The sequence below is a fragment of the Cervus elaphus genome, chromosome 15, assembly GCF_910594005.1.
Source record: "Cervus elaphus chromosome 15, mCerEla1.1, whole genome shotgun sequence".
In the NCBI taxonomy this organism is placed as follows: Eukaryota; Metazoa; Chordata; class Mammalia; order Artiodactyla; family Cervidae; genus Cervus; species Cervus elaphus.
The window spans coordinates 13,085,954-13,111,123 of NC_057829.1; the positions used below are offsets into that span (position 1 = coordinate 13,085,954).

Here is a 25,170-nt window from a genome sequence, read left to right on the forward strand (position 1 = left end):
CTGGTATCACAGTTTCTCGTGTGTGAGCATGCTCAGCTTGGGCTCTGCGTGGCCATTGGGGGGTGTCTGTGGTTCAGTAAGAGTTTACAGGTCACCATGGAGGGCCTCGGAACAAGGCTGACCAGAGTGGGGATCTGGTAATTAATGTTGGCAGAGGCAGAGATGCTGCTGCTGAGGCCTGGCTTCTGTGACTCCTTGTCAAGGGGACGGAAGAATGGCTTGAGAGGGCGCCATTTAGAAAAAGCCTGCAAGCCAGTGGAAGGAGGTGTCAAGCCAGCGTCCAGCGTGTGTGAGAGCAGTCCTCAGGCCCGGGGTCAGCAGGAGACCGCCTGCACGGCCAGGCCTTCTTCTGAGTGACTCAGGCCTCGCTGGGCGCTTCCCCACGGCCATCCTGGGCTGGGGTCAGGTAGAGGAGCCCATTCCTCACCCTGGGAGACGAGCTTGGCCTTGAAGGGTGGGGAGGACTTGAGTGGCCGCGTGTGTCCACACAAGGGGGCTGGGGGCCTTGCTCGAGGGCTGGGAGTGGGGGAAGCCTGGCGGAACTGTCAGAAGCCTCACCTTGTGTGGAACCAGAGGTGCCAACGCTTGGGGTCACACCATTCCTCCTCTAGCTGTGGAGGTCTGTCTTCTAGAAATGAATCCCCTCATCGAGCTCTTTAGAACCCCATGTAACCAGCGAGCGGTTCCCACAGCCCTTCTCAGGGTGAGGGTCCTTTTCTCCCCTCCTGCTGTTTCAGTGCCTGTTCTGTTCTGTTGTCTCGGTGATGAAGCTGGCGTCTTCTGCTTTCTCATGAAAAGTTTCGTATCTGTTGGGTATTTTCCATCCACTGCTTCTTCTTAGCCAGGTCCATTTCACTAAATTTTCATGTAATTTTTTGAAACTCTTATCCTAAAGCTCTTTCCAAGATTTTAAAATGTGATAATACAAGGTGATTTATAACTGTGGTTTTTCATGTCAGTATGTTCAGACACGGTGTCTGTAGTTTTGACTCTCTCCAGCCTCTGCCTCAGCTGTCCAGTCCCAGGTTACCTCCACCTCTGCTTCTTGCCTTTCTGCCTGGGGTGGCTCCGGGCGCGTGTTCCCTCTGAGAACATGGCTTTCACTGCCTTGTCCTGCTCCAGCCCTGGCAGCTCCGTGCAATGCCGAAGTCACTGGTCCTGTAACCCACATTCTTAGAGGGTGCAGCCGTGTGCACTTACTTGCTTTGCAACCCCATGGACTGTAGCCACCAGGCTTCTCTGTCCATGGGGATTCTCCAGGCAAGAATACTGGAGTGGGTTGCCATTCTCTTCTCCAGGGGATCTTCCCAGCTCTGGGATCAAACCCACATCTCCTGTGTCTCCCGCATTGCAGGTGGATTCTTTACCCACTGACTCATCGGGAAAAACCCCGATGCTGGGAAAGATTGAAGGCAAAAGGAGAAGGGGGTGGCAGAGGATAAGATGATTAGATAGCATCACATCAGTGGATGTGAATCTGAGCAAATTCTGGAAGATAGTGAAGGACAGGGAAGCCTGGCATGCTGCAATCTGTGGGCTTGTGAAGAGTCAGACATGACTTAGCAACTGAACAACAATAGCAAGAATGTGGAGCCAGTTTTGTGAGTCACACCCGCATGAAACAATAGAATGTATGTGTTCACAGGTAGCAAGGAAGGAAACCTTCATTTCACCTCTGTGTGTTTACAGCATGACGTCTAGGCCATGATGTGAGCTGTGTGTCATAGTCAAATACGTTTGAAAGTCCCTGCAGTACTCTAATATACTGCTAAGCTTTTATGAAAGAAAAGTCATTTATCATCTGTCTCCAGTAAAATGGTGTGGGCCTTGGGGAATTAGCTGTCACCAGGCCAGGCAGGGCCCCCAGGAGTGCTGTAAAGGCCGTTGTGTCAGAGGGCAGGGGTCACTGCGGAGAGCGTCTGAGTGGGTCATACCATCTTTGGAGGTTAAAGAACGGTGGGTTTCTGTGACAGCTTCCCTTCCACTGCTCTCTGGTCCCTCGGATCTCAGCTCAGATGCACCTTCCCTGGGAGCCTCCCCTGGCCCCTCTTCACATCTGGACCAGGCTCCTCTGTTAGATGCCTCCATAGAACTACAGTCCTCACTACCTGAGTACTTAGCTCAGGTTTCAATGCTGCAGCTGCTAGCATGGTCATTATCTTCTTGTCTGTACCCACCACCCCGCCACCAGTCTCCCAGAGCGTGACTTTCACAGGCAGGCATCAGCTGTTTTTGTTGATGGACCTGCAGGAGCCAGTGAGATGTCTGGTGCACAGCGATGGTGTGAGGCCAGGACAGGGACACCCCCAGCCCCAGAGCTGATCCACACGAGTCATCCATAAAGCCCTCTGCTGCCTTATTGCAGAAAGGGTTTGGGGTCTCATGGCACAGGGGGATTGAAGGACCAGGAACTCAGCAGGGGCCTTGATCCCAACCCCTGTACACAGGACACCCCCCCACCCCCCACCAACCAGGCCACTTCCTGCTGAGCCTAGTTCTCCAGGCAAGAAGCAGAACTAGAGACAGCATCTCGTGGGTGATGGTCCATTCTCTGGCTTGAGATGGGGCACTATACTTCCAAGTTCCTTGTTGCAGTGAAGAGTTTTCAGGCCATTAAACAAGGTAGTTTAATGGGAACCAGCCTATTTGCATTCTGGGTCAGTGCTGCTGGGGTAGATTTTGGCAGGGCTTCTGATTCGTGTAGTTGGGGAGGGGTGAGCTCACGTGGTGAGGAGGAGGAGCTGGAGTGCTAGAGCCCCGGGTGAAGGCAGAAGTGGGGAGAGTGGAGGATCCATAAGTACTTCTAGGGCTGTCAGCATGGAAAACGTGCACTAGAAACATTTTATCTTAGGCTGAAGAGAATGTGGGCAGGTGGGCTGGCTTCCGTAACCCGATGTTTATCACAGACTGAGAATTGCTCACGGTCTGGGATCTCATGGGTTTTGGAATTGCTTTCCCATTTGAGAGACTTCTGTGACCCCCCAGCATCATTTCCATGGCAACCAACTGAGATGAGATGGGGCTTTTGACCTTGCAGGACAATTGTAACAAGAAGCGGATGGGCTTTTATAGAGAAAGTTTACTCTACGACCTGGAACAAATCACATATAACTGCATCTCAGTTTCCTCATCTCTGCAATAGAGAAAGGAACATGGCATTCTTTTGATGGTGTTTGGAGGACACCTGATGTCACATGATGGGATGCCTTACTTTCATTTGTTCAGAAACTTTGTCACTGTGTCTGAGGTGCTTTTGGTGTTACCGTAAGCCCTGGGAAGGTGGGACAAGCATAGTATTTCTTTTTGTATGAAGTGTAAGTGGTGCCATTCTCCTGGATATTTGGGCATAGAATTCTGTTCACTGGACAAATGCTTGAAATCTGGGTTTTGACTTTCACATTGCACACTGTAACAGTTGAGTTCCTGCTGCTTGTTCGGGCCATTCTCGGGTAGCCCGTTGTTTCAGACTGCCACCAGCTGCAGCCCTGGCGCTGCTCCTTGAAGTCACGCTGGTGCACAGCCCACGTGCCGAGCTCTCTGGTCCCTTATGCCCGCATCCCACACTCTCTGCTCTGCTCCTTGCAGGGAAAGTGCGATGGCGGGACTTTAACCAGGAGGCTTACGTTGGCGGGACAATGGTCCGCTCCGGGCAGGACCCCTATGCACGCAACAAGTTCAACCAAGTGGAGAGCGATAAGCTGCGGATGGACAGAGCAGTTCCCGACACTAGGCATGACCAGTAAGTGTCATCCCCCGGCTGGGCGCCACCGTGACCGCTTCCTGTCTGACAGTGAGTAACTTCCACTGGGATGCTTGTTTCTCCTGTTAACTCTGCAAATCAGTGTGTGCCATGTCTTCACAGGGTCGGAAAACTAGGAAAAGTTTGAGGCATGTTGCAATGACACTTCACCTGCAAGAAGTGGAAGCGCTGCTTGAGGTCAAGTTCCAGTCCTCCTGACCCCCCTGGCGTGTCCAGGCTGCTGGTCAGAGCGTGACAGCCACCAGGAGAAATGTGTTCCTGCCCTCGTGTGCACTGGGCACTCATTTTAAAAATCCATTCACAAAGCAATTTTTTTGTTCACAACCTTCCTGGGAAAAAAGAGTCTTGCTTACTGGGAAGCTTAAAGCTGGGAATGTTCCAGAGACCAGTAAAGAGAACAAAACAGCACCTCAGGGTTGAAGTTAAATTGAGAATAAGCTTGGAGGCAGGGTCCCGGGGCTGTCTCCCCACTCCGAGTGCTCGGGGCACAGGCTGTGCTCTGCATTCGTCCCTTGATTCTCGGGGACCGAGGGGTTCTCAGGCACAGCATGGGAGGCCTCCAGACCCCCAATGTGCGTTTGTCACCACTGACCGCGGAGGTGATAAAGTGACCCTCACTGCTGCTCTGTGCCTTTGAGCCTTGCTGGCAACCACCTCTCATTGGAAGGCTGTTCACATTGGGGGCCTTAGAGGGCTAATCTGGTTTTATTATAAAATAAGGAGCTGCTTTTGGAGGGTAGCTGTTTGCCTGGATGCTGCTAGGCCTTCCTGCTCACCAGGCTTCTTTTAGAGTTGTCCATCCGTTATGTAAAGGTACGTGGCTGCCACATCCACTGTGATGCAGATGCCGAGCTTGGATCCTGGGGTTCCCGCAGAGCAACCTCTCCTGCTCTGCCCGATGGGGAGGACAGGAGATGGGGGGCAGGTGGAGTGCGTGGCAGCGTGCCCTTGGACAGTCTGCCCCAGACCAGTGCGTTTAGGACACTCAGGCAATGAACGTCTAGCAGAGTCTTGAACTGTAGGCATCCAGGCAGGAGGCCAGTGACCAGGCCTGACAGGCAGCTCTGGGCCTGCAGAGTGCCAACTGGGGTTCCGTGCCTCTGGCTGCCAGTTCTGGGGACTGAAGGGCCAGTGAGCTGGAGAGACGAGCCCCCAGGCTCCACATGAACACGTGTTCATGCTTTTCCTCTTCTTTACTGATTTCAGGGGAGTTTTGTAACCGTGTGCGCACCAGTCAGTCACACAGACACACTCTCCCTGCTCTTACAAGCTGGTCTTTTTTGGGGGTGGGGTTGTAGTCAACTCTGTATACCCAGAGCAGCTCACGAGTGTGTACAATTACAGTTCTTTCAGACTCAGGACGTTGTGTGTGTGTGTCTGTGTGTGTGTGTGTGAGAGAGATAATTTATGAAACATATGATCAGTGTATAAACATATATATTGTACATGACACGAAGAATCTCATCATTTTTCTAAATTCAGCCTAGAAGATTGTCTTTGCTTAGTATTTCTTATAACCTACTAATTTATGTTTAAGGCAGCTTTACTAAGCCCCTGTGATGGGCTGCTGGTTGGAGTCAGCATGGGTAACTGGTAAGCACCCTGTCTAGAATATAAGTTCCTGAGCTAGGATTGAAGGACCCACGGTCTCTGGGTGCAAGGCCCCGAAGCTAGGGCACGGCCATAGCGGGTGCTGCCTGCATGTCTGGGGAGGGTCGCAGGGGCCTGCGTCCCCAGCACTCTCACCCCTCGGCTCTCTGAGCCCTCCAGACCCGTCCTGTGCCAGTCACTCACATGGCTCATGGCTCAGGACATGAACGTCGTCGTCACTGTACAGGGAGCAATGTTTATAATGTGCCCTGTGCTGGGAGCGGTAGCTGAGGCCAGGAGGAGTTAGCGTGGCTTTTACTTAGGACACAGTCTGGGATTTGGCCTAAACTCAGGAGAGAGGTTCAAGTTCTAGCAGAATCTAGCCCAAAAATTGTTCCTGGTGACTGGAATCCACCACTTAGCATGACATTTCCGTGAGGTGGTGTGAGTTTTCTTTTACTTTTTGGTTTAAGAACTGTTTTCCTGTGTGACCTTTCCTCGCAGCTTAGAAAAAAATGGTGTTCTTTCTGATGCTCAGCAGTGCGCAGACTGGAGTTCTGTCTCCACCTCAGGTCCCTTAAATATTCCCAAAACTACATACATTTTTTCAGTTTTTGAAATATGAGTGTGTCCAAACAGATGTTTGAATATTCATCCTGCAGTGGGCTGTGTTTTAGGTGGCTTTAATTTTAGCTCCAGCTACTGTGTCGTGTTGATCTGCATGTGCGAAAGGAGCAGCTGGGATGCCTGCCACATTTGTTGGATTTGGGCTAAATTAAAATCTCCCCAAAGTCAATTTGATGCCTGGAATTGAGCCAACGTCCTGTCTGCAAAGACTCAGCTTTAGAACAGCCAGTATTATTGAATGTCAGGCTAAGGAGATTAAGTTACTGATTTGAATCCCACTCCTAACCCATATCTAATAGAGGGCTGTTAAAGCGTTTGACATTCCTGTATAAATACCATATTTTCAGCTCCGAAGCATCTCCCTTTGTGTAGACCGATTGAAATGGTTGCCCTATGGAATTCAGTCTTTACTTATGATAAATCTGAAAGCAGTGCAGGCAGAGGTTAAGAACAAGGGTTTGGGAGTCATAGAGACCTTGTTCGACATCCCATTTCTCCAATTCCGAGTCCTGTGGCCTGTGTCATTTATGAAATACTGTGACATTATGACATTATGATCTGGTTACTGTGAGGATTAAAGGAAATGTTCCCAAAGGCTGGCTCCTGCTCCCCTGAGATTTTGTTCTAGACCCGCCTCCTTTGACCTCCTGCCCTGGGAGTGAGGTCTCAACCTCTCCCTGCAGCATCTGCGCCCACTTCTCTGGTTGATTCTTCTCCATGATCTTCATCACCACCTACATACCTTGTGTCTCATCTATTTATATGTTGATCTGAATGTACTCGTTAACGTAGTGGGCTATTCAGTTCGATTCAGTTCAGTTGCTCAGTCATGTCTGACTCTTCGCGACCCCATGGACTGTAGCACAACGGGCCTCCCTGTCCATCACCAGCTCCTGGAGCTTGCCCAAACTCATGTCCATTGAGTCAGTAATGCCATCCAGCCATCTCATCCTCTGTTGTCCCCTTCTCCTCCTGCCTTCAATCTTTCCCAGCATCAGGGTCTTTTCCAATGAGTCAGTTCTTTACATCAGGGGGCCAAAGTATTGGAGTTTCAGCTTCAGCATCAGTCCTTCCAGTGAATATTCAGGACTGATTTCCTTTAGAATTGACTGGTTGGATCTCCTTACAGTCCAAGGGACTCTCAAGAGTCTTCTCCAACACCACAGTTCAAAAGTATCAGTTCTTTGGCACTCAGCTTTGTTTATAGTCCAACTCTCACATCCATACGTGACTACTGGAAAAACCATAGCCTTGACTAGATGGACCTTTGTTGGCAAAATAATGTCTCTGCTTTTTAATATGCTGTCTATATTGGTCATAGCTTTTCCTCCAAGGAGCAAGCGTCTTAATTTCATGGCTGCAGTCACCATCTGCAGTGATTTGGGAGCCCAAGAAAATGAAGTCTGTCACTATTTCCATTGTTTCCCCATTTATTTGCCATGACGTGATGGGACCGGGTGCCATGATCTTTTCTGAATGTTGAGCTTTAAGCCAACTTTTTTACTCTCCTCTTTCACTTTGATCAAGAGGCTCTTTAGTTCTTCTTCACTTTCTGCCGCAAGGGTGGTGTCATCTGCATATCTGAGGTTATTGATATTTCTCCCAGCAATCTTGATTCCAGCTTGTGCTTCTTCCAGCCCAGCGTTTCTCATGATGTACTCTGCATATAAGTTAAATAAGCAGGGTGACAACATACAACTTTGACGTACTCCTTTTCCTATTTGGAACCAGTCTGTTGTTTCATGTCCAGTTCTAACTGTTGCTTCTTGACCTGCACATAGATTTCTCAGGAGGCAGATCAGGTAGTGTGGTATTCCCATCTCTTTAAGAAGAAGGAGCTGTTTTTCTGGAACTTTCTTGCTTTTTATATGATCCAACAGATGTTGGCAATTTGATCTCTGGTTCCTCTGCCTTTTCTAAATCCAGCTTGAACATCTGGAAGTTCATAGTTCACATACTGTTGAAGCCTGGCTTGGAGAACTTTGAGCATTACTTTGCTGGTGTATGAGATGAGTGCAATTGTGTGGTAGTTTGAGCATTCTTTGGCATTAACCTTCTTTGGGATTGGAATGAAAACTGACCTTTTCCAGTCCTGTGGCCGAGTTTTCCTGCCGAGTTTTCCAAATTTGCTGGCATACCGAGTACAGCACTTTAACAGCATCATCTTTCAGGATTTGAAATAGCTCAACTGGAATTCCATCACCTCCACTAGATTTGTTCATAGTAGTGCTTCCTAAGGCCCACTTGACTATGTCTGGGGTTATTATTCACACATCATGGCACTTGTTAAACTTAGTATTTGTTGAGTGAGTGAATTGCCAGGCTCAGTGGCAGGCATATGGTGAGTACCCAGTAAATTTAATATAAAGAGTCATAAAAGAACAAAGGTAGATGAAAGGGAGATTTTTAAGCAGTAAGTAAGAGCTGCTGAACTGCTGATGACTCTTGTGTGGTAGGTTCTCACAGAACTGGAAAGTGATGCACTTATAACCTACCCCTTATTCACTGTGTTCTGGGGTAGAGCCAAGAAATCAAGTTCAGAACCTTGCAAACAAACAAAAAACCTATACTTTGGGGTTATGCTTTATTTACCGTTTTAAGTATTGGCACAAATATTGTGCCGAGAAAAAAATATTTATATGAAGGAGGAAGTGTAGAAAAGCCTGCTCTGAGTGAAATACTGGATATGACATACTGGAACTCTTAGACTCACTTAGAAATTAGAAAGGTGGTAGCCCATCCCAGTGTTGAAAGTACAGTTTCTCAGTTAAAAAAAAAAAAAAAAAGAAAGATTTTCTACCTCAATTAATGTTATTTAAAATCTCAAATAAATTATGAAGACTTAGCAAATTAAACCAATGGGAATTTTTTAGATGCCTTTTCAGATGACTTGTTTCTTCTCCCCTCACCTCTGGAAGCTGTTTTTCCTCTCTTGACCAGAGATCGTGGGAAGCAGCATTGAAGGTGGTGAGAGGCAGTCAGATCTGGGCATATTCTGAAGGCAGAGTCAATAGGATGGGCTGATGGATGGACAGGCAAGATGGCTCAGGCTGAAGCCCCTCATGAGATGGAGGAACTGTGAGTGGTACAGGTCTAGGGGACACGTCAGAGGGTAAAATTCAGACAGGTGAAGTCCAAGATGCACTGAGCATCTAAGGTAGGCAGGCTTGTTCTGTAGGTGTTTGGAAATGTGTAGGAGAAAGGTCTTAGCGGGAATGTCAGTTTGGGAATGTTGAGTGCACAGATGATATTTTAAACCATGAGCTGGGGCGTCATCCCCCAGACAGTGAACATGCACAAGGAGGACAGAGGCCCAGGACCCTCTCTGGATGATCTAACACTGAGAGCAAATTTAAAACCCAGGCTGGCCGGAGTCCAGTCCAAGCACTGTAGGGGCTCAAACCTCACGCCGTGCCAGGACCCCAGCGGAGATGCTCTCCTACCTTCTTTAGAAAGAGCTGTTGTGAGGAGAGGGTTGTCCCTGCAAAAGCCTTTCTAGAATCTGGCTCAGAAAGGCTTTGTGTTGTGTTCTCTTTTCTGGCGTTTGTCCAGAGCTGCACACGATGGGGAAGCGAGGTGTAGAAGTGGATTGGAGCCTGGGACGTGTATGGAGCATCATTCTGTCTGCTGGGGAGAGCTCTAGATGGTTTACTTTAAAATTGTTTATATAAGTGAAATCAAATAAACCCTTTGGGGAGAAACATTATCTTGTTTTCTTCTCTTCCACATCAGCCAGTACTGTGCCTTTTATTTATTTATGTAGTAAGTCTCTTAAAAGGGAGAACCACTTAGTTGAGGAACAGATTCCTTCAGGTTTCAAAAGTTTAAATCATTAGAGACTTCCTTCTGTGTTGACACCTTTCCCTTTTATCATTAAATTAAAAATGAAGGGTTTTAAGGCATTTTTGTATCTAAAACTGAAGTATTGCTCCAGAGACCAGAGCAGCCCAACCATGACCCCATGAGGGTCCTTCTCTGGGAGAGAATTTCATCCACATCACACACCTGATGGGTTTTCTGGCAGCCTTTCTATGAAGAACAAAGTGTGTTGACTCAATTTATAAGTTACAGTTGTAAGCTTTTATTTTGTTTAAGAATCACTAAAGGACTTTGTTTTTCTGTTTTTAAAGAACTCTGTTTTGACCACTTGTAAAATGTCTGGCTTTAATGCAGCCCAAACAGAGATCAGAGCTCCTGAGAGGCTATTTTTTTTTTTTTTTTTTTAGAAAATTTCAACCAGTGGGCCAGCACTACAGTAATGGACTGTGCTCATTGCTCTGGTGGCATGTCAGGGTTGAGGTCAGTTGTCTTAGGAGAGCAGCTAATCAGGATTAAGGGCTGTGGGAGGGATACCCTCCAGACTTCTCATTGTTACTTGCAAAGAGTAAACATTGCTAAAGCCAAGGAAGGTTCTCAAGGTAAACTTAGCAGCTTGGGATGAAGCTCTGAAGGCAATTATTGTGAGATCCAGTCTTATTTTTAGGAGGCAAGAGATCTGGAGAAACAAGAGGAAGCCCAGCTCCGAAGGGCATTTCTGCTCCTTGTCAGTAGGTGTGGGAGGGTCTCTCATTTCCGGGGCCCAAGGCTTTGTTTCATATCACATTTTTCTTATGAAAGTGGCATTTTATAAACATACACAACCAAGCCTCTGGCTTGGCTGCTGCCCCACCTGCTCTCCATTCACAGGGTCAGCCAGGGGCCCGGTGGACCCCCCTGACCCTGTGGGTAGGGCTGGCTTCTCAGAGCTGGGCCCACTGCGTGCTCTGGGTTTCAGCGGCCTCATTGGCATGTGACTGGCGGGGCTGGGTGTGGCGTGACAGTGGGACTTAAAAGCCTGTTCGACAATGACCACAACACATTGTTGGACATTGTGTGGGTGTCCTGGCCTGTGCCCAGCCTTTTACCTGCTTCGTCTTACTTAGTCTGAGTCAGCAGATGTCACCTTCTCCAAGGGACATCATATGCAAGTCCCTGAGACCCCTGTCCAGGCACCCGCCTGTCTAGAGCCCTTCCCCCACAAGTCCTGGGTGTTACAGTCATTGTGTCGCGTGGTTTATCCCGGCTCATGCAGCAGGTGGGAGAGCTGGCCACTGCAGTGGGGCAGGATCAGCTGCCTGATGGGCAAGGGGCAGGCAGTGAGGGGAAGGCACAGAGCTCTGGGTGCCCAGGTTCCCGCGCACAGTCCCGCGTTCCAGACTCGGTGCCTCTCCATCTGCCCGGCACAGCTGTCTTTTCTGCTGCCAGTTTTCAGGTGCGAGTCTTTAGCTTGAGGGCTGAATGCGCCCAAAAAGCAGGAAGAGCTGGGTGTTGGTAGCTTGAGACATCGTGTTCCCAGCTGGACACACACTGACAGAATCCTGAGAAATCGAGGAAAAGCAAGGTTTTTGTCCCCTTTCTGCAGCCTCGGGTTCTCAGGGCAGTGTAATGGCAGAACGCGCTGTTTCCGTTCCCCTGAAACGTTCTTGCACACTGCGGCGCTGAGGCTGCTGCCGCATGCCGTCAGCGAGACTCCCCCCCCCCCCCCCCCCCCCACCGCCCGAGCGCGGGAGGCGGGCAGGCGCAGAAGCCGAGCAGCCGGGCAGTGGGGGGAGGCCAGCTGCAAGGCGCTTTGCTTTAACCCCCACCCCCGACTCCTCGTGTGGCCTGACCTGGACCTTAAGTGCCAGATTCAGACCGAAGCCATGCCATTGCTCATCACCTGTCCGTTTGCTTTCTGTTCGTTTGTTTTTATTTTTAGTGTTTTCATAAAACCAACTCCAAGTTTTTAGCACCAGGACCACTCTCTTTTGCCCTTTATATGTTCTTCCTTTTGGACCATTTCAGGCCTTATCTGTATCTCAGTAAAGAATACTCTGGGCCTGAGGAAACATTTCTCAACATAATAAAAGCCATTTATGACAAACATGCCACAACCAATATAATATTCACCTATGAAAAGTTGAGAAAGCCTTCTTGCTGAAATCTGAAACAAGACTAGGATGCCCACTCTCATCATTTCTAATCACCATAGTACTGGAAGTCCTAGCCACAGCAATCAGACAAGAAAAAGAAATAAAAGGTATCCAAATTGGAAGGGAAGAGGTAAAATTGTCCTTTATATTCAGATGACATGGTACTGTATATAAAAAATCCTAAAGACTCCACACAAAAACTACTGGAACTGACAAATACAACAAAGTAGCAGGATACAAGATTAACATATAGAAGTCAGTTGCATTTCTTTACACTAACAGTGTTCTATCAGAAAGGAAATGTTAAAAAAAGAAAGAAAGAAAGAAATCCCCTTTAAAATCACATCCAAAAAACTAAAATACCTAGGAATAAACCTGACCTAAAAGACATATGCTGAGAACTACAAAACATTATTAAAGGAAATGGAAGATGATTCAAAGAAATGGGAAGGTATCCCATGCTCTTTGATTGAAAGAATTAATATTGTTATTAATAAAATGACTTTCCTACATAAAGCAATCTGCAGATTTAATGTGATCCAAACCAAATTACCTATGACATTTTTCATAAAACAAGAACAAATAATTCTAAAATGTGTATGGAACCATAGAAGACCCATAATTGCCAAAGCAATCCTAGAAAAAACAAAGCAGGAGGCATAGCTCTCCCAGACTTCAGGCATAACTATGAAGCCGCAGTAATCAGAACAATGTGGTATTGGCACAAAAACAAACATGGATCAATGGAACAGAATAGAGAGCCCAGAAATAAACCCATATACCTGTAGTCAATTAATCTTTGGCAAGAGGAGGTAAGAATATACAGTGGGAAAATACACTCTCTTCAACAAGTGGTATTGGGAAAGCTGGACAGCCACATGTAAATCAATGAAGTTTTAACACACCCTTACACCATATACAAGAAGAAACTCAAAATGTCTTAAGACATGACGCGTAACACTCCTAGAAGAAGATATAGGCAAAACATTCTCTGACATAAATTGTACCAATGTTTTCTTAGGTCAGTTTCCCAAGGCAATAGAAACAAAAGCAAAAATAAACAAATGGGACCTAATCAAACTTAGAAGCTTCTATACAGTTAAGGAAACCATAAACAAAAAAGGCAACCAAAGAGTAGGTTTGCAAATAAGGTGACTGACAAGGGCTTAATTTCCAAAATATGCAAACAGCTCATAGAACTCAACAATAAAAAAACAAAGAACCCAATCAAAAAATGGGCAGAAAACCTGAATAGACCATTTCTTCAGAAAAGACATACAGATGGCCAACAGATACATGAAAATAAACTCAGTGTCACTAATTATTAGAGAAATGCAAGTCAAAACTACAATGAAGTACCACCTCACACTGGTCAAATTGGCCATCATAAAAAGTCTACAGATAACAAATGCTGGAGAGGGTGTGGAGAAAAGGGAACCCTCCTACACTGTTGGTGGGAATGTAAGTTCGTGTGGCCCCTATGGAAAATAGTACAGAATTTTCTCAAAAAACTAAAATACAGTTGCCATATGATCCAGCAGTCCCACTCATAGGCATATATCTGGACAAAACTATAACTTAAAAAAAAAAAAAGTAACACTATCGTCTCACCGTCTGGGTTCTATTCTCCCCACCCATTTCGTGATTCTTCTCTCCCTTCATGCTTTCTTTGGACTGAGTGTCTCCCGCACCATTAACTTGGCAATTAGAATCTAATGTAATGAATACTCTTGTTTCCTTCTGGACAAGGCACAGACCCCTTCCCCCCTCTCCCTTTTATGCATTATTGTCATTTGGTTTAATCCCTTGTTTATGTGCAAACCCTACTGGATATCTTATATTGGTTTTTTGCAGTAAATATCCTTTAGATTTATCTGCATATTGATATTTCCATTTTCCCTCATTTCTTATCTTTTCATTTTCCCACCTGGTACTGTTTCCTCAATTCTCATAGCTTCTATAAGTATTTCTTTCTGTGCCAATTTGCTGGCAATGAAATCTGTCCTTTCATTTTATCTGAAAAAAATCTTTATTTCATTTTCATTTTTGAAGAGTGTTTTCACTGAATAGAGATGCCCAGGTTGACAGTTACTTTCTGAACTTTTACATCACCATTTACTTGTCTTCTGGCCTCCATTCTTCGGGGTAGAATATCAACTTTGTCTTATTGTTGCTTTTTGAAGGCATCTTGATTGTGTTCTCTAGCTGCCTTAAGGGTATTTATCTTTGGCTTCAGCTGTCCCATTAGACTGGCCTGACACTGTCATTGGGTTGAACATGGCTGGGGTTTCTGCTCGGCCCTGAATCTTACAGCTTTGTATTATGTTGGTTATTCTTGTGCCACATCTTCTCTCCCCACTCCCTCTGGGCCCTAATTACATCTTTGTTAGGTATTTCCACATGTCCTGTGTCCCTCTTACGCTATTTTCCACATTTTTTTATTCTTTTTCATTCCTTGAGCTTCAGTCTGGACATAATTCTATTGGCCTGCCTTCCAGCTCCCTAATTCTTTTCCCTGCTTTGGAAATCTATTCTGCTTTCAAACCCACCTATTTAATTTTAACTTCAGTTATTATATTTTGCTGTGTATGAACAGATATGGAGATATTTACAGTCTGTAGCTGATGTTTTCTTCCTCTGAAGAGGATCTAGTTTTGCTGTCTGGCAGGCACTTAGAATAGGGCAGATTGCCTTGAGTCTGGAATTGAGCTGAAACAGAGCTGGGGTTCAGTCGTTTGTGAGAGAGCTGGTGAGCATCCAGACCTCTGTGCTCCTGGGCAGCAGCCCACTGGGCTTCTCCCTGGGAGTCCGGGCTGTGTATCAGAGGCCCTGTTCCTTGTTGACGTGAATCCCAGCCCCGTGCCATCTGCAGGACCATCGCTCCTCCTGGCTCGTTCAGCCTCTTGGCTCCACGCTGCCTGGGGGAGGAGGATCAGACAGTGTTGGACTTACTCCCAGGACTCCTCTTCCTTCTGAGAACCTGGCCCTACAGCACCTGGCTAGATTGAGAACCCAAATGCCTTTTCGACCTCCAGTACCTTCAAATCAATGTTTTTGATGTGTTTCATCCAGAATTTTTAGTTGCTTTCAGTGGGTAGGTTGATCTACAACAAGCAACTTTTTACTATCACTGAGAGCAAGAAAAAGCTGTGTTCTATTTGGAACTAAATTCAGTGGGAAGTTCACAGTTCATAAATTTTGTTTTAAGCAGCAATGTCTGTCCCAAAAGAGAGTACATAAAAATAGAGTGGACTTGAAGTTGGGAGATGTAGCTTCTGTTAATGGCTATACCACTTACTCTCAGACTAAGGTTGAAATAATCTCTTTAAACCCCGGATTTCTTAGCTACAAAACCATAACGCCTGCCCTGCCCATCGTACACATTTTTCTTAGGCTCAGATGTCTATGAATGGACTTCATAAACTGCAAACAGCAGTACAAATACAGGATGTTATGTTGTTGTTGTTGTTTGTGCCTAGTGGCGTGTGAGTGTGTGAAGCTGGCTTCGAGTGCTCCCGATGTGAGTGTGGCCTGGAGGGCAGATGTTCAGCTTCCCACGTGGGACACTGAGGGGCACCTGGCTTCTCACTGCAGCACGACATTGGAGTGTGTCATTATTGACAAAAGCAGTTGGAAAAACCGCTTTGAAACAGCAGTCCCACCTGTTTCAGAAGAAATCAGGGCAATTAAAATGGAGTCAGCAGAGTGTTGCTTTGTAGACGAGATGAAACGGTGGGTCTGAACAAACCATCTTGTTTCAGCCACACTTTTAAATGAGTTGCTTCACCATCACCATGGGACCATGAAACAATTGAAAAAAAAAATCCTTTTCAATGGAAGCCTTTTGAATATTTTAGGAAATAACCCAAATATTATAAAATGTGTTATAACTTTGTCAGTCATTTAGGCTGCAGATTTTAGGGATTCTTGTCACTTTCCTGATGAGCTTGAAAGCAGCAGTGTTGTCAGTGGGTGTACCCACACACTTACCTCCAAACATCTGCCTGCTTGCTCTTGGAATTGACCCATCTACACATAAACTCTGGCTGTTAAGTGCTAGTGATGGAATCTGCAAGAACCCAGATCCCCTTTCAATCTGTAAAATTAAAAGTACAGACTTAGAATAATATTCATCTTAAGTATATTGGATCAACCATGATTTCCTCCATCTGACAATGATGAGAGAAAAAGAGAGAAAAATTCACGTCTGTGAAAATTCAAGCCTATTAAAAAAAGAAAATATTCCAGTAGGAATATTGTACTTAGATTCAACTTTTTATACTATTCATTGTTGATTTATTTTGACTTGCGTTTCCGCATTCATTCAGTGAGGATTTGAATGCTTGCCTTGTGACAGGTCACCAGGGAAAGAGCAATGAACAAAACTGATAAAAATTTTTTTTGCTTTCTTAGAGCTTACATCAAGGGAGTGAAAATAGAAGAGAGTAAAATAAATGATCAGATTATATGGATTAAGACAATGTTAAATGCAATAGTGAGAAAATAAATACGGGGATCAGAAGTATAGGGGTCAAGGTGGAGGGTTCAGTAATAAATGGGTGGTTAATACAGCAAAATGAACAACCAGTAAAGTGAAAGGACAGCCTACAGAATGCGAGGGAGGACATATTAGCAAATCATATTTGATAAGGAACTAATATCCAGCATATATAAAGAACTCAAATAAATAGCAAAAATAATAATAATAGTCCTATTAAAAGGCAAGCAAAGGACCAGAATAGGAATAGACATTTTTCCAAAGAAGGTAAATGTACCTATTTCATGTTCCTGTTGGTAAAATGGCCAATGGGTACATGAAAATGTGCTCAGCATCATTAATCATCAGGGAAATGCCAGTCAAACCACAGTGAGATAGTCACTTCATACCTGTTAGACTGACTGTCCTGAAAAAGATAACAGATAACAAGTGTCGGTGAGGATGTGGAGAAGAGGGAACCCTTGTGCACTATTGGTGGGAAGGTAAATTGGTGTAGCCGCCGTGGAAAATGTGTGGAGTTTCCTCAAAAAATGAAAAATGAAACTGCTGATACCAAACCACCCAGCAGTTTCACTCCTGGGTGTATCTCCAAAGGAAATGAAATCACTGTCTCAGAGATAATCTAGATGCACTTCCATGTTCACTGCAGCATTGTTTATAATTGTCCCGACACGGAAAGACCGCTGGTGGCTCAGACAGTAAATAATCCGCCTGCAATGCAGGAGACCTGGGTTTGATCCCTGGATTGGGAGGATCCCCTGGAGAAGGAAATGGCAACTGCTCCAGTATTTTTCACTTCACTTCACTTTCAGTACTCTTACCTAGAGAATTCCATGGACAGAGGAGCCTGATGGACTATAGTCCATGGAGTCTCAAAGAATTGGATACGACTGAGTGACTAACACTTTCTTTCTAAGACATGTAAGCAACCTCAGTGTCCACTGAGGGATGAATGGACGTTACATACTTGCACACACATACCAGGTACAATGGAAAGTTATTTAGCCATAAAAAAGAAGGAAATCCTGCCATTTGTGACTACATGGATGGATCTTGAAGGCATTTTGCTAAGTGAGATAATACAGACGAAGAGAAATAAATACTGTATGATCTCACTTACATGTGAACTAAAAAACTCATCAGATTTGGCTACCAGAGGCAGAGGTAGAAGGTGGAGGAATTGGATAAAGGTAATCACAAGTTACAAACCTCCAGTTATAGGATAAACATGTGCTGGGGATGTGATGTCCAGCATGGTGACCATAGTTAACACTGCCAGGCGGTATATTTGAAAGCTGCCAAGAGATCCCTCCTGACATGTCTCCTATATCTTCCAGTAGTTAGACGCACACCATTTTGTATAAACCTACGATACTGCAGTTGCTCCTGGGCAGTCTCCTTTTTCACTCAGTGATACATAGAAAACATTTTAAATCTAGTGTTCATTTTAAATGGCTTTTTATATTCCACTTTCTGTTTGTCTAGTTCTCTAGTGATGGGGGTGTTTGTTTCTTTGCTTCTTTAATGCTAACAGTATTGGGGTGAGTATTTTTTTTATAACTTCTTTGCCCATTCATTTGAAAGGAAGTATTTTTTAAAAGTCAGTACATTATTTAGTTCTGAGAGTCTACCAGAATTTTTTCAGCAAATTGCTGAGTTTGGTTGGTATTTTATTTGGGGTCTTGAATTAAGATTCCTAATTGAAATTATCCATGGTCTTCTCCCTTCCCTTCCCTCTTCCTCCCTTCGTCTGGCTTTGGCTTTACACTTATGCTAACTTTATAAAATGAATTTAGAACAAATGTGTAAAAAAAGAAAGATGCTTAAGAAAAACTTATTTATAAAAGAACTGTTTCTTGAAATTCACCTGTAAAAGTCATCTAAACCTAGAGCTGTTTTTGTTTGAATCAGTGTAATCCTTGGATAACTTAAAATTCCTATATGGATATTGACACATGGTAAATTTTCCTGTGCTTCACTTGAATTAATTTTGATAATTTATAGCTTATTATAAATGCCACTTGGTTTTCAAGTATATTGATATAATATCATATTCATATGCACTTAAATCCTTTTTCTTGTTTAGAAACATCAGTGATTTGTCTTTCTGCTTTTTTTTTTTTTTTTTTCATTTTTTCGCCTCATCCTTTTTGCCTTGTATGGTTGTAGGAAAGCTGCCATAGCTCCATGCATCATAATTACTTTCAAGGCAGGAAGCAAAGGGGTCCGAAATAGTCTTTTCTTTAGGGACTGTCTGCTTTTATCAGCAAAGTACATCTTTTCTGGAATCCCCCCAGCAGACTTTCTGTTACTGTTCGTTAGCCAGAACTAAGTCACGGTTATCGGTGACCATAGTGGAGGCTAGGGAAAGGAGTTTGTCTTTGGCCAAGCAGAACTCATCTGTAGGGCTTGGCAGCTTACCCAAAACAAGCTCTGTAACAAGGGAGCAAGTAGGGTGTGACTTTTGTATTCCCAAGATGGTCGTGCCCCTTTTCAGGTGTGCACAAGAGAGCCTCCATGACATTGCAGTCAGAAGGACTGATCATAAACACAGTAACTGTCAGCAGCAGGAAGCATGAATTGGAGAGCTTCATCATCACATACCATAACATACCATCATTCTGCCATTAATTAGAAGTTAGTTTTTTTTCCCCCAAGATTCCAAAAGGACGCTGTTGACATGAGCAAGGTCTAAGGGAACAAGATATCACCCTAGCTTTGGTTGGAGAGGGTGGGAACAGGTCATCTCAAGCCAAGTGCTGGGTATTCGTTTGGTTATTTGTGTGAAACCCTGATGGACTGGGGCCAAGGAGGGTTCCGCTTCCAGTTTACATCCTTGTCCTTATCCAGTAACAAAACTCTCTGTCTGCCTTTCATCCTTGTGAGGAAGTGGGTAAAAATCTTATCTTTGTACAACAAGCAAAAACATAGAGTTAACTGTCTTGGAAAAGTACCCAAAAGCATCTTCCTTGACAACATCAGTGTCCTTAAAAGTCAGAACCACAGCAAGGTCCGTGCACTTGAACCTGCCATCCATCCAGTCCCAGGGATTATTTGACCCAAATTTGGGGGGAGGATTGAAAGAGAAGGATGCAGGACAGAGAAGAAAGCCAGTTGTCTGACTAAAGCCAAGAGGGGCTCGCGTGATCAACCCCAAGACAGCAGGGAGCAGGTCCCTTCACAGAGCAGTGCAAAGAGAAACTTGGAAACTCGAGTTCATGGTCTGGGAGGAAGGTGGAGGTGCCCTGTGTCTGTGGAGCAGCTGGGGACCCATGGTGCTCACTCTCTGATAAACGGTGTGCACCCTCATCCCGAGAGGGTGGCTCCCTGCCTCGGAAGGGGTAAGAAGTTCAAGCTCTGCTTTCTCTCTGCTCTGACTTCCCCAGCCACGAGCAGGAGGTCCTGCCTGAATTGCACTATGAAGGATAAGAACCTCAAAGGGCTTCATCCAGGCCTGTCATTTTCTCAACGTTCAGTAGCTCTTCACTCTTGAAAAAGTTCTCAGTTAAAATTTAGTATCTGTAAAACTGGAGGCAGTAAAGGGCAGGTGATACTCTTTGAATGAGAAAATAGTTTGCTTTCCCCAAAAGGCGCTGGCGGAAAGCAGCAAGTGGAAACCTGATGTCCACTCGCTCGGGGCCGGGAGAGGCCCCTGTGTCCTCCGTGGCTCTGCTGCAGCGTCTTCGGAGTGAGGAGTCCGCACTCGTGGACCGTCTGCTACCCTTTCACCTCTGGAGGGCTTGGCTTTTCCAGGGAATCAGAGGACTTCAAAGGGAGAGTGGTGAACACAACAGACTCCAGTTTCTGGTATCTCCAGAAGCGTTTGACGCACCTTCTCGTTCTTGGTATAAGAACACACTCCTGTGGTCGGGATGCAGTGCAAGGTACGAGAACACTCAGGTGCAGCACTGGGCTGCTTCAGACTGAAAACTTCAGAGTGAGACAGACCTGCCACGATCCGGGGCTAATTCAGATCCCCTGCCAACTGGATTTTTAAGAAGCTTAATTTCAGATGGGTCCTGCAGAGGTTTTAAAATATCTTTGGATTTGATTCTTTTCCATTTTAAAAGACCTCTATAGAATAAGCTCTCTAGCTATTAGGACTGATCAGAAATTAGTTGATTAGGTGGAATATCATATCATTATCTCTGCTTGAAGGATTATTAAGAGTGTATTTTAATTAAATGAACATTACGCAACCGCTGTTAGACTTCTTTTTTACCTTCCTGCTTTTTAAAATTCCATTTCCAAATCCCATCTTATCCCCTGGCCTCCCCAGCCCCTCCAGAGCAAACGTGCCACGGAGATGGCAGTGTGAGGCTGACCCCTTGTTCAGGTTGTATTGAAGTCAAATTCCCAGGATTGAGGTTCTAAGGCCTCTCCTGCCCTGGGGCTGGAGGGAGGGCCGGTCTGAGTTCAGGGTGCCTGCTATGAATCCAGGTTCCAGCGGTGGCTCCCACCATCTTCCACAGGGCCCAGGGCCATGAGGCCTCAGGCCCGGCTCTCTGGGTGCGCTGCTTCGTGGCCAGGAGGGAGTTTCTGAAGCTCAGGTTCCCAGGCATCACCCAGACCTACTTATGTGGGCAGAGCCAAGGTGTCTGCATGTTGATGACCTGCTTTTGGGAGAGTCTGGAACTCACTCTCTGTGAGTGACGTGAGACCATGCCAGGACAGCTACCCGGCCCCAGAGCACAGTGGGTCCCTGATGAGGAGCATGCCCAACCCATGGCTGGCTGCAGATGGGGTGGGCGAGTGGTTTCAGCTGCATAGCTTGTACTGAAAGTTCCATCTCCCGTGGGGACAGCTGTGTCCACTACCAGGACACAACCAACTCAAACAGCAGACCTACCTCTTTCTTCCTTTGAACAGAAAATGTGTTCCCTGTGGGCGAGGACAAAGGACAAAAGATACGTCCGGGCCTCAGCGGGGTCACCTGCTATTCAGAGCCTGCATCCCGGACTCTGTGGGAGGATACACACGCACACCTCCACATACAAGCAGAGGCAGAGGGCCTGGGAAGTGACAGTATATTTTGATCGGTTCTTTTGTTTTTTGAAACCTCCTGGCCCTGCCACCTGAGCTTGACCCCGACACAGTCTCTCTTGGCTTGTCTCACCTGGGCCGAGGGTGCACGTGGAGACTGGCACCTCTTCAGGAGCTGTCTGCTGGAGAGACCGCGCTCAGAGCCGCCCAGTGCCGTGTTTGCTGTGCATCTCCCCAGGCACCACCCTGCATGTCTACCTTGGCACAGGACCAAGGCAGGTGCCACATCACTCTTTCAGCGTTAAAGCTAGTCATCGCACCTACAGGCATCTCTTCCTCTTTCACCCCACCCTCCTCTCGGTCGTGTACAGAACTGCCTTTGTTTCTCCACTGATAGTTTGGTTGGACATTTAAACTGTCAGGCAGATTTGTGACTCAAAAAGACAAACATGCACACACAAAAGATGGGGTAAACCTCAAAACAGAAGAAAGGAAATAATGAAGGAGAAAGAAAAATTTAATAAACTGGAAAAATAAGAAACAGGATTATATAAAGCTTGATTTTCAAAAATTAGAAATCTTTAAGAATACTGAAAAATGTAAAAACCATGATTAAATAATGTTAGGAATAAAAGAGCAGAGCAGATATGACTATAGGCAGAGGAGAGTTTGTAAAGATTATAAGAAAACTGTGGGTACACTTTTATGCAAATTTGAAAATTTAATGGAATGCTAGTTTTCTAGGAATGTGGAATTTACCAGAGTCATTCAAGAAATAGAAAAATATGAATACAAGCCATGAAAGATCTTTTCAACAGTAAGAAATTTATCTTCCCTGAGGGCTCTAGTGGGTTTGCATAGAACACAGACTATTTTAGAGAATTTCTAGAAAAAGAGGGAAAGCTGCCTTGTTTGCTTCTTGAGGGCAGGAATACCTTCTTGTGAAACTGGAAAAAGAAAGTAGAAGAACAGAACATTGTAGACCAGCTACTATTGTGATTTTAGAGGCAAACAACTGGAAACCAAGTACTAATGTATCTAATATTGCTCTATTTAAAAAAAATCATAGCCAAGTGGAGTTTCATTTAGGAATACAAAAATGATAGAACAACATGAGATACATTAATATAATATTCCTTCTCAAAGGATTAAAGGAGGAAAGCTATATGATCTTAAGATGCAAGGGAAAAAATCATAAACTTTATTTGGCACTTGGAATTTCCTTAATCTGATTAAATTCAGTTCAGTCGCTCAGTCATGTCTGACTGTTTGTGACCTCGTGGACTGCAACACGCCAGGACTCCCTGTCCGTTACCAGCTACTACAGTTTACCCAAACTCATGTCTGTTGAGTCGGTGATGCCATCCAACCATCTCATCCTCTGTCATCCCCTTCTCCTTCTATCTTCAATCTTTCCCAGCATCAGGGTCTTTTCCAGTGAGTCAGTTCTTTGCATCAGGTGCCCAAAGTATTGGAGTTTCAGCTTCAGCATCAGTCCTTCCAATGAACACCCAGGACTGATCTCCTTTAGGATGGACTGGTTGGATCTCCTTGTAGTCCAAGGGACTCTCAGGAGTCTTTTCCAACACCACAGTTCAAAAACATCAATTCTTCAGTGCTCAGCTTTCTTTATAGTCCAACTCTCACATTCATACATGACCAATGGAAAAACCATAGCCTTAACTAGATGGACCTTTGTTGGCAAAGTAAAGTCTCTGCTTTTTAATATGCTGTCTAGGTTAGTCATAACTTTTCTTCCAAGGAGTAAGCGTCTTTTAATTTCATGGCTGCAGTCACTGTCTTCAGTGATTTTGGAGACCAAAAAAATAAGAGTCAGCCACTGTTTCCACTGTTTCCCCATTTATCTGCCATGAAGTGGTGGGACCAGCTGCCGTGATCTTAGTTTTCTGAATGTTGAGCTTTAAGCCAACTTTTTCACTCTCCTCTTTCACTTTCATCAAGAGGCTCTTTAGTTCTTCTTCACTTTCTGCCACAAGGGTGGTGTCATCTGCATATCTGAGGTTATTGATATTTCTCCTTGCAATCTTGATTCCAGCTTGTGCTTCATCCAGCCCAGCGTTTCTCATGATGTACTCTGCATATAAGTTAAATAAGCAGGGTGACAATATACAGCCTTTACAAACTTCTTTTCCTATTTGGAACCAGTCTGTTCTAACTTGTTTCCTGACCTTCATACAGATTTCTCAAGAGGCAGGTCAGGTGATCTGATATTCCCATCTCTTTTGGAATTTTCCACAGTGTATTGTGATCCACACAGTAAAAGGCTTTGGCATGGTCAATAAAGCAGAAACAGATGTTTTTCTGGAACTCTTGTTTTTTCAATGATCCAGCAGATGTTGGCAATTTGATCTCTGGTTCCTCTGCCTTTTCTAAATCCAGCTTGAACATCTGGAAGTTCACAGTTCATGTATTGCTAAAGCCTGGCTTGGAGAATTTTGAGTATTACTTTACTAGATTAAAGGTATCTGTAAAACATCTATGGCAAACATGATGCCTTATGAGAATTGAATTGCATTCATTCAGTGAGATGTTCTCTACTACCTTTTTTATTGCATATTGCATTGCAGGCCATAAACAGTCCCTTACTGAGACAAGAACTGTAAATGTAGAAGTGGTGTAAAGAAAAGGACAAAATGTGGATGAATCAATGGGTAGAAAATCCAAGAGGATCTACAGATTCTCTGGACTAAGAGAGCTCAGTGAGGTTGCTGAGTGCACAGTCCACGGACGCCAGCCACGGCCCCCAGTGGCCTGTGAGCTGATTAGATTGTTTCTTCTGTTAGATGGCTGCTCATATTCTTTGTCCACTATTTGTTAGGTTTTTACCTCATTATTATTCAGTGATAGGAATTTATATATTCTGGATAGTATCCTCTGTCAGCCATAAGTACTGCAAAAATCTTCTCCAAGTCTGTGGCAGATCCTGTTATTTTGTTTAAGATGTATTCTGTCAAACATACTTTTTAATTTTGATTTTTCAAACTGTGGCCCTGGGATAATATTTTAGAAAGGGGTCTTTAATAATCAGCTCATAAACATATGAAAAGATGTGTGCCCTCTCTAGTAAACAGGGAAAAGAAAATTAAAATACTAAGAGGCTATTTCATACCTATCTGGTGGGCAAAATGTCAAAATTTGATGCTATCAGGGGATGGTGAGAATTTTGAGCACTGTGAATGCTGCCCTTGTGCGTGGGGTGACGCTGGGAACAGCCTTCGAAGATCAGCTTGCTGAATAGCATAAATCTGTGACTAGGAGTCGTCTGCGGGCAAATGATGCAGAGAAACTTTCTCACATATGCAAAGACAATGTCCACGACTGCATTATTCCTCACAGAGAGATTGACTGTCAGCAGAGAGGGATTGGGTGTGGTGTGTTCCTCCAGGGGACAGCTGTGCAGTAGTGGGCGTGAAGGAAGCAGAGCCATGTGTATCAAAGCAGGAACATTCCCAAAAGTGGAGAAAGCAAGCCACAGTGCAGTGTCAGCCATACACAAAACAGTACTCCATTCTATCTGCAAAGTGGCTCAGACTGTAGAGAATCTGCCTGCAATGTGGGAGACCTGGGTTTGATCCCTGGGTCGGAAAGATCCCCAGGAAAAGGAAATGGCAACCCTCTCCAGTATTCTTGCCTGGAGAATCCCATGCACAGAGGAGCCTGGTAGGTGTCAGTCCATGGAGTCACAAAGAGTCGGACACAACTGAGCAACTCACGCACACACATGTGGTTTATTGAAGATG

At 45.1% G+C, this 25,170-nt stretch overlaps 1 protein-coding gene across 1 annotated transcript in view; it reads left to right on the forward strand.

Annotated features, from left to right (window-relative positions):
- GALNT2 (polypeptide N-acetylgalactosaminyltransferase 2) overlaps positions 1–25,170 on the forward strand; it is a 174,735-nt gene that overhangs the window by 105,319 nt on the left and 44,246 nt on the right. The window contains exon 3 of the mRNA XM_043926025.1: positions 3,586–3,739. Coding sequence (XP_043781960.1) covers positions 3,586–3,739 — 154 coding nt within the window. The remainder of the gene's footprint in view (positions 1–3,585; positions 3,740–25,170) is intronic.